General features: G+C 41.2%; 1 protein-coding gene across 4 annotated transcripts in view; it reads left to right on the top strand.

Annotated features, from left to right (window-relative positions):
- Positions 1-6254: 6254 nt before the first annotated feature.
- nhsl1b (NHS-like 1b) overlaps positions 6255-16848 on the top strand; it is a 119765-nt gene continuing 109171 nt past the window's right edge. For all 4 annotated transcript variants that reach the window (XM_061746438.1, XM_061746435.1, XM_061746434.1 and 1 more), the window contains exon 1: positions 6255-6765. In XM_061746438.1, the coding sequence (XP_061602422.1) occupies positions 6447-6765 (319 nt within the window). In that variant the 5' untranslated portion in view covers positions 6255-6446. The remainder of the gene's footprint in view (positions 6766-16848) is intronic.

Here is a 16848-nt window from a genome sequence, read left to right as displayed (position 1 = left end):
GCATCAGCTGCATTTCCAGCAAACGGCTGTAACGGCTTTTTATTCTCTGAGCTTGAGAAACTTCTTTTTTTTTTTTTTTTTTAAATATTTTTATCCCGGTTTTTCTCATTTTTACCACCCCGTGCTCCTACCGACTGACAGTCCTGGGCATTGCCATCCTCTACCAACCCGGGAGGGCCCTGCACTGAGCTCAGGTCTCCTCCTTAACCTGAGGAGACCTCAGGCCGCATCTTTTCACCAGACAGGGTGGGGTTTCTCCGGCCGAACGTAGCGCGTGGAAGGATCACGTTATTCCGGCCGGATCCTCCCCACCCCATCTGGCGCCCCGGTTGGCCAGAGGGGACATGTATAGCCCAGGACTGTGTGCATGTTTTTGTGAGGGTTTTTACCCAGGGGAACATACAAACTCCACACAGAAAGATCCTTTCGCCAACCCCACCCATGGTGTGGGCACTGAAGTCATGGGGGAACTAACACGCACTTCAGCACCCACAGCGTCCCCCGGCGGGAATCGAACCCAGGACCTTCTTGCTGTGAGACCGCTACACTACCAGCTGCGCCACCGTGCCCCCTAGAAACTTCTTAAACTGCTGCTGCAGAGCTCATTCATGCTGGGAAGGAATGTCAAGACTCCTAGTAGAAAAACCTGCACCGGGTCCCATGTAAACTCCCGTCTAGTGGCAGTGCTCACTTATTAACACTAGGGGGCGCATCGGACACTGTTTGAACATACAGGCCTTGTGATGAACTGACTTGTGGTCTGAGTATTATTTTAAATTACCTTCTTTGGAAAAACAGAAGGTACTTAATGACGGCTATAAGTCCAACTAATATTACCATATTTTACCATAAGTTATAGAAATAAAAGTGTAAAAAACAAAATGTAAGACTCAGTAATTTGTAGAATAACCATGGGAATGTCAGCCGAAGGTAGACAGACCTGGACAAACACAGCTTGTGCACACACAAATGAGATTAATCAGAGACAAGTCTTCAGAGCATGTATTCAAGTATTCAACTGTGAAAAAGGTGTGTGAAAACAACCAAAGTATCCTGTTACTCTAGCGACTTTGGCCACAACAGTGGTCCACTTTAAAACTATGTTTAAAAATTTATGAAAATTATGAATAAAAATGCGTCTGATGCAACACTGTCTTCTTGTAGTCAACGTTAGCAGTTGGCAGAAGTTGTTCACATGTTAATTTTAGTTGTGCAGTCATATAACCTAGATTTGTGTTTTATTTCCATTTGCATGCTTTTTTAAGCTTAATTTTTTAATGCAGAACAGTACAGAGAAAAATATGGTGACACAATTAAAAGGGGACATCATTTCAAAAATGTGTGCTTGAAATCATAAGTTGGGGTATTTGAAATGAATACCAAATCATAAAATGTGACATAACACAACCTTTTAATTGAAGTCTGAGCAGCGTGAAGATAAAATAATATAGCGAGTCGTTCAGATGTGTGGCGTACTGTGACATCACAGGCCCAGATCAGAGTAGAATTGCCTAAAATCCCTTATAAACTCTATCTGACAATATATAACTATCTTATTTTACCAACAAAATATCACATCATGGGGCATTTGTTTAGTAGGCGGTGGAGCAAAGTTTGAACGGGTTTAAAGCCAGTCCAACTTGAAGATTTTTGATGAGTAACAGTTCCATGTAACCAGGATGATAACGGTCCCTTTTTGGGTGGAAAACTGAAACTGCTGAGGGCATGTTGGAAACATGAGTGCTATCATGCCTGAAAAAGGATGTGTAATATGTTTTTCATCAAATGAAAAAAAAGGGAAAAAACAAAACAAACCCCTTGCTGGTGTATTTGTTTACTTCTTCAAGGAGAAATGTAACGTAAAAGCAGAGAAATTTGGTTTAAGCCAGTCCATAGAGAGGATGAAAATAGGATATTTTGGGGAGGACCAGCTGTTACAAGTACGTTTTTGGTGATTCATCACAGGTAAGTCATGAAAGTAACAAGTTCTGAAGTTAAAAAACAAACATGTCAATTGTCTTGCTTTATCGAGAGCAGACTGAATAAACTTTACTCTGCCAGTACAAATTAAAACATTTCTATATAACACTGGCAATCGTGGTTTGGCAACAAAATTATATCATTGCCTACCTGAAAGACTTAAGGATTTGGGCATCAAATATATACAAATTTATGTTACTAAAGCACCTGAAAAGTTGTATTGATGGCCATTCAAATTTGACATGTTCTTTTCACCCATAAAGGGGCGGGGACATTTCGCAGGAGTAAAGGGATGTTGCATGTCTGACTCCGCCCCTTAAAACCGGCTTCTTTAAACAGAGCTACAAAGGCTTTTCAACATGTTTACAGCTGTATTCTATATTTTTGGTATTTTGACCTTTAATATCATAAACATTCAATGGTAGGACCTCAGAAAATTGTGTCAACTTTTACAGAAGGGTCGCAATACATTTTTAATTATGAGATTTAGGGGAAATCTAGTTACCATATTGATACTAGTGGATAGAAAACATCCAAAATAGGACTATTTAGTTGTTTATTTTACCACACTGTTATTGGTGCCTTGTCAATTTAAACTCAAATCTCAGAATACTTGTAATATACAATATAGGTCTTTTCCAATGGGGAAATTATGAAAAAGATATAGGCTATGGTGCCTGCATGACTATTAACTCAAGAACTGAACATAACACATCCAGGTCGTTTAATTTGAGAGTTCTGAGGTATTTGGTAGATCCAGAGGAGTAAATGTATCCAGCCATCTTATATTGATCTTGGCCCAGCTTCACGTAATGCTGCTTTTGCTTCAGCATCGGGTTGAGCAAAGATACAGCCCTCTCCAAAGAGGCACATGATGTGAAATATGATTGCTCAACCCTTAAAACCAGCTGCTATGAGCATACGTGTAAACATGTGACCGAAAAACAAGGTTTTGTAATGTATCACTGTGATATGTGACAAAAGTATGTCAACTCCTTGTCATTTTATTCCTGATTTTGATACTTAAGCTGCAAAGTAAAGGTTTGACAAGTGTTTTTGAATCAGCTTCTAACTATGAGTCCAGCAGAGTCTAATACATGAGCCCAGTAAAGTAATTATGGAGTCTGCCCGTGTGCACAGCACAGTGCCTTGATGCAAATGGGTGGAACAAACAGGCCTGGGAAACCGGCTGGAATACACCCACCTCTTGTCAAAGTTAGCTGTGACTTCCAGGTCTTTCAGACAGTCCATGTGGGAGGAGCTGCGGCTGAACATTTGCAGTTTGCTAAGCTTCAAAGCATGAGGACGTGATAATGGCTAGCCATTGGATAAAACAAATGTCACACCCCCCAACGCCCCAACATTATTCATTAATTGTTTCATATAAACTTACAAAAAATGTCCCCCCCATAGTTATCATAGATGTGAACTCTATAGCCCATCCATCCATCCATCCATCCATCCATCCATTATCTATACCCGCTTTATCCTTTGCAGGGTCACGGGGGTCTGCTGGAGTCTATCCCAGCTATTTTCAGGCGAGAGGCAGGGGTTACACCCTGGACAGGTCGCCAGTCCATCGCAGGGCCACATATATACACACAAGCAGACACACTCACACTCACACCTACGGGCAATTTATAATCATCAGTTAACCTAGTATGTATGTTTTTGGACTGTGGGAGGAAGCCGGAGTACCCGGAGGGAACCCACGCAAGCGCGGGAGAACCGGGAACCTTCTCGCTGTGAGGCAACAGTGCTAATCACCAAGCCACCGAGCTGCAACTCTATAGCCACGGAGACCAAAACTGTTTTTGAACCATGCTGTTATGTTTATATCTGCAGCAAAGTTGCAATTTTTCAGTCATATGCACATACCCAGTGATGTTCAGTAAGAAAGCAGATGTGCATGTATTCATTTTGAGAATATGTGGAGAAAATAACGGTGTGAATGTGTTTTAGTTTTAGTGTTTATTAAAGATGCAAATGCTTAACTAATATGTGTGAAGAGATAAGTGTAAGTGTATTTTTCTAACTGTGTAGCTTCTTAAAGAGACAGTACACATTTGCTAGTTAGTTTATTCAATAGAAAATGTAAGTTTGATCTATTTTCTTAAGTGTTGACTGTTAAAAATACACATTTGGTAGTTAGTTTATTCAATAGAAAATGTAAGTTTGATCTATTTTCTTAAGTGTTGACTGTTAAAAATACACATTTGGTAGTTAGTTTATTCAACAAAAATGCACGTTTTATGTATTTTCTTGACTGTGTATATTTTTCTGTTGTGCATTTTGAAAGTGACCTGCAGACAGTTATTTTATTAAGTTTCGTGAACATGTAATGTAAACATGTAAGGTTTGTGAGTTCATTACGGTCTGAACCTTAAGCCAGCAACACTGTCTCACACTTCATTAGGGCCCGAGCACTGACAGTGCGAAGGCCCTGGATTTTATTTTATTTTTTTCTTGTTTTTTTTATTTTTATTTTTCCGACGAAATGAGGGCCCTTTTGTCTCAGAGAAATCAATCACTGTGCATTAATAATAATAATAATAATAATAATAATAATTATTATTATTATTATTATTATTATAACCACAACCATATGCTGTAACAATGCACCTTTCAATAACCACGTCTACCTCATACTGCTGCACCTTTCACTTTAAAAAAAATTGTATATATGTTAATAAGAATTGTCATTTGTCTATTTACTGTACAGTGAGTGAAAATAACCGAGTCAAATTCCCTGTCTTGTTTGACCTGACTAGGCCAATAAACCTGATCTGATCCTGAAGACATGCACACACCTGGAAAACTAAAGCAAAGAAATATTCCCCCACAAAAATAAGGTCCTTTATTTTATTCAACTAGCAAAATTCTAAGGCGTCTTTTTTCAGTTTATCTCCTGTACAGGTTTTAGAAAACAACCATCATGTCTCATTTGGGTGCTGGAGCATATGCTCTGATGAACTCTCAAAAACTCATAGAGTCTCAGAGTAATCAAACACTGTGCAATAATAATAATAATAATAATAATAATAATAATAATAATAATAATAATAATAATAATAATAATAATAATAATAATAATAATAATAATAATAATAATAATAACCATATGCTCAGTACTGGAGTTGAGGGGGGATGAGGGGGGATGGCATCCCCCCTGAAATAAAAATGGTCCAAATCATCCCCCCTGTAAAACTGCCACCCCCCCCCTTTCCATTCCTTATGTCATTTCATCAATGAATGTGGTTTTACTGCTATTTCAACATTTAGAGTCATCACCAGAAAAATAACTTATTTGACAATTTTCACCTGTTTCAAGTACATTTTCACTTGAAATAAGTAGAAAAATCTGCCAGTGGGACAAGATGTATCTTTTCATTACAAGCAAAAACATCTACTTATTTCAAGTGAAAATCTACTTGAAACAGCTGAAAATTGTTGTTTTTTTCCAGTGATGAGTCTTGTTTTAAGTGTAATAAGATTCTTTACTAAAATGAAACATTTTAACTAGAAATAGGACAAATATTCTTATTTTGAGTTTTTGCAGGGATCCATTTTACTTATCCTGTGAAGGACATAATCATATTGATAAGTTCAGAAAACTGTTTTTCATTGTTGTGTTTTGATGTATTTGATGTAAGCCCAGTGGATATTTAAAGCTTACAGAAGGCTGCATTTAACTGCTGCTATGTCATTCCTGTAGTATTTCTGTAGGTGTTTTGGTCAGTGCTATTATTGGTAATATATTATATTATTTGTAATCAGCACAAATTATCTGTCCCCATATGATAAAATCCACCATCCCCCCTGATTTTTTTTTTTACAACTCGAGTACTGCATATGCTGTAACAATGCACCTTTCAATAACCATGCCTACCTCATACTGCTGCACCTTTCACTTTAAGAAAAAATTGTATATGTCAATAAGAGCTGTCATTTGTCTATCTACTGTACAGTGAGCGAAACAACCGGAGTCCTATTCCCTGACTAGGCCAAATAAAAATGATTCTGATTCTGATAATTGTAGGTTTTAACATTATTGTGTCGTTAGTCTCAGTCCGGCTCCACCTTGCTCCAGATCCAGTCCGGGTCTTGCTTCTCCCCAGCAGACAGTGCAGGTAAACGCTGCTCCGTGACTGGCTCCCGCTCCAGCTACAGGTGGTTGTAGTATTCTCCGGGTTTTTGCACTCTTCCATACTTTTCCCAGTGTGTGTGTGTGTTTTCTCTCGAGCCCTGAGTCTGGCTGAATTTGAAAAGACTCAGAGAGGCAGCGTTGTGCACCAGCAGCAGACTCACTCACGGTTTGAAACCCAAGAATATGGCGGGATTTAGGGATTATACTCCTTCGGAAATAATAGCGCTCGCAGGAACTGAGTTCTTCTTGGATTTGTTTTAAATCGTTGAGCTTTTCTTTTTTTTTTTCCCCGTGAAAAGTTCCCTGGTGTGGTTCGGACATGCCGTTTCAGCAGAGGAGCGTGCAGCCGCGCTGCGTGAGCAGGCTGGCGGCCAGGGACGGCTGCAGACCCCGGGAGCACGCCGGCAGACGCAAACTGAAAAAGACCGTGTTGTACTCGTCTTTGGATGAGGTGGGCTGTCACACGCTGGTCAATATCATTCACCAGCTCTCCGAGCTGTCCAGACATGCCAGCGACATCTTCCTGGACATCGAGATGGAGGCAGGGCTGGTGTTCAGGAGGTCCTGCAGGATTCAGGGGCGCCTGCACATCCTGCAGAACGAAGTCCGCAAGTTGGACCACAAGAAAGTCAAAATCCGTAAGTTTCCCCACACTCAGAAACCATGCAAATGACTGTTCACTCATCACAAAGGCACATATGGATGCATATTATCAGAGGTGGACAGAGTACTCGACCCCAGTACTTGAGTAAGAGTACAAATACTACTGGTCAAAATTTACTCCGTTACAAGTAAAAGTAGCTCAGTCAAAATATTACTCAAGTAAGAGTAGAAAAGTACTTGCTTTTAAAGGTACTTAAGTATGCAAAAGTACATTTTAAATTTACTTTTAAGTAAAAGTAAGAGTAAGAGTAAATTTCTTATTTTCCACATCAGTAAATTACTATATTTTTTCTAAATTAATTTAAGGATCTTTTAACTCTTGTTTCTGAGAATTAACTCTTTGAAACCAGCTGCACTGATGTGCTGCTTTTAGAACCACAATGTTATATAAAACCTGCAGAAACACCAAAAAAACAAATCAAATGAATGGGATCATAAGAGGACAGCAGATGATGCAGAGTTTATTAACAATCATGAACTGAAACCAAATGAACCTGCACCATCCAACTAAGTCTGGATCCCCCTCAAAGACCACTGCTTTACAAAAAACTACATCGCTGCTTTCAATAACTCAATGTTGAAGTCACTTAACTTTACAGGAAGGACATGTACCAGTACAATATAGCAATATAGAGCATAACAAACTGTCTCCCCATGTCTGTCTTGTCTGTCTCCGTGCCTGTCTCCCAATATCCGTCTAAAAATAGGATTTTAGGGAAGAAGAAAAAAGAGCAGCCTTGAAAGTAACGAGTACTTTTCAGCCTTCCTAGAAATTTACTCGAGTAAAAGTAAAAATATTTGTCTTGGAAATGTATTCAAGTAAGAGTAATAAGTACCAAAGAAATCTAATACTCAAGTAAAGTACAAATCCTCTGGATATGTACTTAAGTACAGTACTCAAGTAAATTTACTCCGTTACTGTCCACCACTGCATATTATAAATTCCCTGTGTGAGATACAAGGATAATGAAGGTAAATGTGATTAACAGTGGGGATTATTGGAGACCTGCATGGCCATTGTGGTGATGGGAGGTGCAGGTCAGGTCCAAGGTGACTGTCATGTTTGTCCACTGACACAGCACTGGGAGGAGTGACTGGTGTAACTGGTGGCTCTGGTTGTCTTTATTCATCATGACCTGTCAGAATTGATCAATATCCTCCCAATGTATTGACCATCTGTGTTAAGACGAGACCAGATCTTTCCCCCTGTCCCTCCTTGCTGTTTCAAGCATGAACCCAAAAGTTGTTCAACAGAAGGATAGATGGAAAATCGATTTCCTGACTTGGTGTTTAGTTGATTTGTTTTGCTTGCCATTCAGAGGTTATATATTAACCCAGACATTGACTCGGGCGGTGCAGTCTGATCCAACAACATGAAGACTTGAGATAGGCCTGTCATTTTATCTGCTCTGATACAAATCTTGTTGTATAGCATACTTCCTATTTAACAGGTTGTTATGGAGTTATGTTTATCAACAGTAGTCATGGGATCATGTTCCCATCATTGATTTCCTGCAGGATGGCTCCTCCGGTTGTCTAATTTGCCTTGGGGGAGTATATGTTGCAAAATAGGATTCGGGAGGCTGGCTGTAATTCCACTGAACGTTACTGAAAGAGAAGAGCTTCAGTTCTGACTCACTGGCTTTTGTTTCCCTTTTTTCTGTCCTTCCTATATTTGATTTGTGTCTGCTCAGCCTGTCTTGTCTGTGACAGTGACTCACTCATGCAGACTCAAAGCTAGTTACGGATAAATGATGAGCAGAGGATTGAACACACACACAGACTGCTTACGTGATGCCTTTTTTTTTTTTACGGTGGCTTCCAGACAACTCATGTGTTCTGCCACCTCTGCTACCTGTTGATGTTTTGACACGGCAAGCAGCTGGTTTCTTCCATTTAAGCCATCAGTCATTCGACGAGAACTACAGCAGCTGAGGACAAGGTGTGAGAGAGCAGACAGGAATGCGGTGTGTTACGTCTTGATCTGCAGCTGCCGGCTCCCACATGGCCCCGGAGCACAGCTCTGGGTTTACAGAAGCACTGACTTTAAATTTAAATGCATACCCGTCAGCTTGACTGACTATTTCCACCCATAAAAACACCTACCTTCCAGCATTAGAGAGCTTGATTTGAATATGTCAAACAGAACAGCTGTGGGGATGCTGTTTTGAAATATTTGAATGTAAGTTACTGGTTAACTCATGACACAAAGACACGCTTTTAGTATTTCAGAGCGGCAGAAGTAGAGTAGAGGTTCAGTCGTACTTTTGGAGTTGTACCTGGCGGTGCATCGGTGCAACAAATGTGCTGCATTGCATAATTTTATCAGCTTATAGTTTGCATAAGTGTTTAACAGCAGCTGGTCACCCTGTTGCACTTTGTCTACTGTGGGTCTAACCTCAGCCCAGAGGTGTATCACGTTACTGGTGAGGGGCAACCAGAGGGGCCCCTTTATGCTGGAAGGCAATCAGTGAGTGAAGAGCGTAGTAAGTGTGTGTGTGTGGGTGTGTGTGTGTGTTTTGCTGTCTGACCATCAATTCAAAGTAATCAAGGTTAGTTTGAAAAGGGATGCGATAGGCAAATGGGATTTCCTGCTTGGGTGTATTTGGCCCAGCATTAATCCATCAGTGCCGATTGGGGCATCGGGGCAAAGTTCACAGGTTATTATTTCAAGGCTCAGCGAGGAACACCGGAGTGTAGTTTAAATAACGTCTATGTGGCTCGCTTTCTCAGAGAGACCGACTGAGGCTCTGTCAGCTACCGTCAAGCGAAGAAGAAAGTGCACCCTTTTCACTTTGTAAGGTGCATCGTGGATTTTTACACTTTTTCCAGAGGAATTAACGATAGTAACTGAACCGACTGAAGTCCATCTTATACTTGTTTGATTTAAAAAAAAAAAAAATATCATAGTTGTGATTTTAGACTATAGTTGTGCAAGATGTTCAATTAACACAAAATGCCCTTAAATTAATTATGGGGGATATAGTAAATATAAAAATATACAGTTTTATTCATCAGTCTTTATCAGTGTCTTTATTGACAAGTGGAACTGGAAAAACGTTTGCATCTATTTCATACTCAAATGACTTAAATTCACTAGAGCATTAAAATAGAAAATATGGAAGAAAAGCTTGGATCGAGGGCTGACTAACGAAACCTTGACCCAGAATCAGGTCGTCTGCAACTGATTTAGCGCCAGGTTCTCCACAAACATGCTTTGTGCAATGGGAGAGGGGCGACCATCCTTCGGCCGCGCCCCAGCCCCGTGGCGAGTGGCTCTCCGCACCGGCCGGAGCCGGCTATCCTGGACCAACCGAAGATCCGCGGCGCTCCGGTATCGTCACGTCTAGGCGGGATTATGATTTAGAGGCGTTCAGTCATAATCCCACAGATGGTAGCGTCGCACCATTGGCTCCTCAGCTAAGCACAAACTCAATTTACAGTTCAGTCCTCTCCCTCATTTGCAAACTATTGAAATGTAACTCTGAAATTCTCCATCAAGAAGGGGCCTGCTGGTTTCCCTCTTATTCGTTTAATCAATTTTAGCAGATAAACTGGGATTTTGGCAAAGTGTCTTTACTGTCTTCTTTTCCTGCATCGTGATTGCCAGATACAAACCGGACATATGATGAGTCGTTTCATTTTAGTGCTTGCCTGCGTTTGGCTGAAAAATGGATGTGGTTTGGAGTTCAGAATTGTGTGGATTAATTCTCAAATTGCACGCTGTGTGAACCAATCAGATTACTTGGATTGACAATGATTTCAAAAGGAACTTACGGTAATAAAGAGAGAAATTAACAACCAGGTGCTGGTAATTAAATGCACTTAATTTATTATTACGGTCAGGATAATCATTTCTAAAAAAAAAAAAAAGTTTTGGTACTTTCCTGGTCTTTTATGTGTGTATTCAGACAATACACAGGAGGAACGACATCAGTAATAATTGTAGAGAAGAAATGAATGTTGCCTATCAATTTAAAGATTCATGAGACCATTTCTTAACAATTTGTGGTGTATTCGTCTTAACTAAGAAGGAGGATTCACCAGTGGAAAACATTCTTCTGCCTGTTTGCCCAGGGGTGGACGCCCTAGCAAGTTCACTCTGTACTCTGTGACATGTTGGCAGTGGGGCTCAAGTTTACATAGTTGCATCAAAACAAATGACAAGACTACTGGAACATGTAACACTACTGTCCATCTGACAGAGTGGGTCAAAGCTGCTTTATTGCACCACAATGAACAAAAAGCAAATGCTGCATATCGCAAATACATTCATATCGTATTTTATCGCACCTTTTAACCATTTTTCATTTTCAGGTTCTACAAACACAAAGATTTTACATTGTTTTTCTAATTTGACATACAATAAAGGTAAAAGGCGGTCAGGTAAATTCAGGTCAATGTGGAACTGTGTCACTGAGGGCCAGATTAATCGGATATGGAGCCGTGGGACCACAAAGCGCCCTGAGCCCATTTCTCCAACTAACTGTTTGTTTTAGGCTATAATCACCAGTTGCACAGTAGCTCAGTCCAGTAAACGAGCTTTGAGCATCTTCTAAATGGGACAGGCCTGCAGGTTGGCATTGTGCCTCCAAACCACCTGTTCTGAGTTTGAGTCCTGAGGAGACAGAGGGGATCTCCTCATATGTGAAATGAGACTTTAACCACATGTTTTACTCTGAAGTCTCTTCTGCTAAATATAGCCCCCTGTTGAATTGAGAGTACGCTGCTTTAATGTGGAAAGTAGGTCAAACTAGTGAAGGTTAATTGGAGTTGGGAGTAGATGTGGGGCCTCCCGGTCAGACGTCTTGATGCCCACCAGCTGTATCACGGAAAAACATAAAAAAACTAAAATAAAAAACGAGTTTCCAGCTGACCTGCTAATGTCAATGATCCATCGTATGTCTCGTTCGTACACTCATTCATACACATTACAACACACACACACAGACACACTGAGCACGAAGCATTCCTGTCCTATCCCTCAGATATTTATAGGCTTTAGTCTTTGCTTGATCTTTCATCTGCTGCATGCTATCATGTTTAGGGTGTGCTGCTATATTCAAGTGTTTCTCAAGGACCTTTGTGTGTGTGGGAACTTGCCCTTTTGGCTTGTCTGTTGGTGGACATTTGTGGATCAGACGGCACTGTCTGTCTGTGACTAAGTTTACATGCAGTCAATAACCCTTTTCTAACCGGAATATTAGCAATAACCCGGTTGTGCACGGCCATGTAAACACCAATAACCCCTTTGAATAACCGGAATTTGCTAATTTTCCGGTTTTTAAAAACCTGAATATGAGCCCTGGGTTACTCCTTTTCTAACTCAAATATTTGGTCATGCGCCTAACGGGATATCCCCATCAAAAGGAACAGGAATTTGTTTTCTGTGCATGTTCTTTTCACAAGGCATCTTGGTCTTTTGAGTCCAGGAAGTACTTATAAACATGGAGAAACGCAAGACCAGGAGGAGACTAATCACTTCATAAATGTAATGAGAGATATGAACATTTTGGCATTTGTAGACGGTAGAAAGTACCAAGATGGCAAGATTTACAAAAAGGGCGAAAAGCTGCGCAAAGCAGGATTTGTACGAACGCCGGACCAGATCAAGCACCGCTGGAACACGCTGAAAAAGACGAACTACAGGGCCAAGAAACAAAACGGTACCAGCGGGTCCGATTATCCGCTGTGGTGCTGTTATTGTTGTTGTTTTGGATTTGGATACAGGAAGAAGAAGCGGAAATGACGGGAATTGCGTCATGACGTTCTCCGTGCATTGCTGGTTTGATCCAGATATCAAATCCAGATACCAGATATAATTTTGACTGCATGTAAACGTAGTCTGTGAGTGTCTATGCTATGTAGAGAACAACAGTGAGGCTAAACCGCTTGAATGAGATCCAACTTGTTTAACTTTCAAGTCTCAGATAAGCTAACTGCTGTTTTTTTTTATTTTTACTTAAACGTCTTCTCCTGTTTGTCACGCTAAAGCACACACACACACACACACACACACACACACACACACACACACACACACACACACACACACACACACACACACACACACACACACACACACACACACCAGTTTATCCTATCTCAATTCCCTTCAGTCACTATTCAGTCAGGTTGTCGTGGTCCCCACCATTCATCGATTGAGAACAGTCACTACGCAGTCAGAATCCACAAGTCAGTTCCCACAGAGCTTGCTCCAGGGAGAAAAGAGCCTGGCCTGGTTCTGGAGGTCGGCCTGCTCCCATGAGGAACAAAAGACATGGGTCCAGGCAAGCGGATAGAGAGAGGGGAAATGTGAGGGGGAAAAATTAGGAAAATTACTTGGAACGGGTTGTTGCATTTGAAGAAATGGGGCGACATTGTGTCTTTCTGGACACTGCGTGCGTGTGTGCGTGTGTGCGTGTGTGCGTGTGTGCATCTGCCCTCTCTCACAGTTCTGTTCAGACCAGCCAGGATTTAGACACAGCCCTTGCCAGGACATAGAGGAGTCTTTTGGTAAATCTAGGGATGTGTAGTTAATCAAATTTTAACACTGATTTCAGTTTTTCCCGACAATCACAAAAAAATATAATCACACTTAATCATATTCTGTCTGTCTTGTGTTTTGATTGACACCTCAGGCATAGACTCGGCCTGGCCGTAAGCGAGTGATTGCCGACTGATATCGAAGTCGTTGCTGTTTTTTTCGAGCAAGAAACATTAAAGGGATTATTTCAGCAGCATTTGCTCCGTTGGCTTTAATTACTTTTGAATTATTCTGAAATTTCATTTTGTCTGCAGTTTAAGTTCACCGTAGAAATTTCCACTGTAATAATTGCAGCAAAAGTAAGTGAATAATCATTTTTTATAACTGTGATTTCAGTATTGACCAGGTAATCGTGATTGTGATTTTTTTTTTTTTTTTTTTTTTAGGAATTTCATTTTTTCCCCAAAATTAAGCAGCCACGGTGAAAACTATGTTCTTGATCTTTAAATGAGTCTTGAAACTCATCTTTCCTTCAGCAGGCTCTCAGTACTGGTTTACCGATCTTCTCGAGCGTGATGTGCGATTGTCTAGATATGGATGCTGCTACTCCCAGTTGCTCTGCTTAGCAAAATTTTGTCAAAGCAGATTTGCTGAACGTATAATGAGAGAGTAAAGTTAATAAGAAAACAGCTAAATTTAGAGGGGTGTGTGCTGCAGAGTGTGTGTGTGAGCCCTGAACAGAGGCGTTGAACAAGGTACACTTGCAGTATTAGACGAAGATGCTCAGCTGTTTTCACAGCTCGTGGTTACTTCACAGCTCTGTTTAATGGAAGGTAGATATCCTTATTGAGCTGTTCAGGGTTAAGAAGACTCCTGAATTACTAAAAGTCTATTTATAGTCATGAAAACATCTTCATTTCACCATCGTCTTCATCTTGTCTGCTAAAACCCCTGAATTGAAGGTTCCTGGATTAGATCTGGTCTGTCCTACTGTCCATTACCACATAATTCAGAGGTGTGCTGGGCTAACTGGAGGGTTAGTTGGAGGTTTAAGTGACGCATGGCAGTGCAGGGTGAAAAAACCAGATGAGCAAGACTTAACCCCCCTGCGTTGACTTCTGCCCGGGAGACCAGAATGGAGACCATTCTCCTGGCCTGGAAATGGACAGTAATGGCTCTTTTGCATTAGTACCGCCTTAGCCCGGCTCGGCTCCGCGCGGCTCGTCGCGGCTCTTCCCGTTTGTCCCTGTTTGTTTTTCCACAGCCAGGTGAGAAGTGGGCAGGTTGGGGTGAAGCTGCTGTGACGTACTCGATTGCGCAACCGCTTTGTTCGTGTCAGCGCTGATGAGAAATCAGCTGGAGCCGCGAGCGGCTGAGAAAAAAACAGCCCATCTACATCCCTTTTTTAATTCTCTCGTCAGCCACCAGGTTTATGAACATCTGCACCTCAGAGTTGGATCACCAAACAGACGTTTGCGCTGTATAATAAAATCGCTGCGAGCCGCGGGTCGCTCTCGCGCTGACTCCCGCTTCCTGATTTAAACGTCTGACGGCCCCGCCCCCCGACCAATCAGTGGCGTGGCAGGTGGTGACGTCAGAAATAGTGCCGGCTCAGCCCGGTTAGAACCTCACCAGAATGGTTACAGAAATAGTATCGGCTTGGAGCGGCTCTGCCCGCCTCAGCCCCTAGTGCAAAAGCGCAAGACGGGGCCGTGGCGGGTAGAACCGAGTTAAGGCGGTACTAATGCAAAAGCGCCATAAGACAGCCATTAATGACCGTTGAATAAGGTTATTTGGTATTACCTTCTCTTCATCTGCATAAGCGAAGTCTCTGTGCATCGTCTTAGCTTTAGGTAATGCAATAGGTAGAGAAACTGGAGTCTTTTGGAGGGACCAAAGATTTCTGCTGTTAAGGAAAAGGGTGCATTTGATTATTGAGATCACCCATCAGAGCATCGTCGTGAGATGCAGTGCAGGACAGTGAATATTCTGTATCACTGAGCTTTAGTCTTTAAGTTCTCTTGCCAGCAAAACTGCACATTAGTGTAAACTGAAATGAAATAATTGAAAAAAATGTTTTTCCTAAGTTCAGATATTGTTGATATTGTTCCCTTGCGGTGCAGTTGGAGTTTGTCATAGTCAGTCTTGATTTCTTACCTGGTTACGTCTGTATGGATTCACAAAGGCAGACACTTTTATAAAAGCACATAACAAACTGCTTAAACTTGTTTCTCTGTGCTTTTGTTCGTGCAGGTTTGACATGATGCTTCAGCATATTCCATTGTCAGTCAATCTCCTGTTTTCCCTCAGCTTTCCCTCTCCCCTTCCTCTCTTTGGCAGTCTTTTCCTCTCGCTCCCCTCTCATATTCCCTGCCCCGTGTCTCCCTCTTTCTCTCTTCCTGTTCTTTCATATGGTTTCCAGACCTTTCCTCTCTCATCTCTGTCCATCTTCTGCACTTTGATGTCAACGCTCGCACCGCCACGCAGACCACAACAAAGACAAGGCCCCTGCATGCCCTTCATCTTTTGCTTACTCTCTCTTTTTTATAATCAATTAATTGGCTCACATCGCACATCTCTTTTCTGTCCCTTTTAACTCATCCTCCTATTGAGGATTTTAATCTCACACGTCCTTTAAATCTGTTTGATATTCATGCCTGCTTGACGGTGAATCATTACACTTCCAATGATGTGTTGAGAGTTGTACTTGGACACTTTTTGTCCTCGTTTATTGATTTAACATATTAACCCTCCCAACTCCAAGCAGTTACCGGTGTTTTTTTTTTTTCTAATCTTTTCTAGCTCCTGTCATATTTCATACTCAGTGATGGATTATTTCCCTACAATATAAAATCCTTCACATCTATTAAAACTGCAGTATTGATTAGAAGCAGACAAAAGTAAAAAATGTCTCTTGTGCAGTATAGCTCTATTGTAATCATCGGGATTTAGAGTCACAGTGATCTGGATCTGTGTGGAGGGGCATGATGGTGGTTTTATTCTTCATTACAATAGCAGAGGTGCATTCATTGCAATTTTCTTGGCGTACCTTTGTAGAGAGCCTCCATAAAGAGGCACAACGTCAATCCAGGCCCTGATATTTCCCAAACTGTCTTTACGCAGGACACCGAAGCTCACATGTCCTCTGTTACCCCAAACACGTTTACTGAAGGTGGTTACAAGACGGTGCTCTGTTAGTGCCTGTTTTAAGTCCAGAAAACTGGTCCTGGTCCAGGTCCAGGTCCAGAGTTGTCGTGAGGAACATCCTAAGTCAAATCTGCGAACACATTAATATGTGCATCACCTCTTGTTGACCCGTTGTTCCAAACCATTTAAATGATGAGTCGAAAAAAGTTTTTTGTTGTTGTTTTTGCTTCCATCAATATTAATTTTTCATTATTTTTGCTAAATCAATTAAACTTCCATTAGGTGTTTCATCTGGAATTAATGAATTGAGTACAATTATCATCAAGACTGAATCTTTTTACCAAACTCTGTCCGATCTGCAGGGTCTGTACCTACTTTTAAGAGCAAGCTAAAGACCCAGCTCTTTAGGGAGCATTTCTGCATT

The sequence above is a fragment of the Cololabis saira genome, chromosome 18 (assembly GCF_033807715.1).
Source record: "Cololabis saira isolate AMF1-May2022 chromosome 18, fColSai1.1, whole genome shotgun sequence".
NCBI lineage: Eukaryota > Metazoa > Chordata > Actinopteri > Beloniformes > Belonidae > Cololabis > Cololabis saira.
This window is presented reverse-complemented; position numbering and strand designations above follow the sequence as displayed.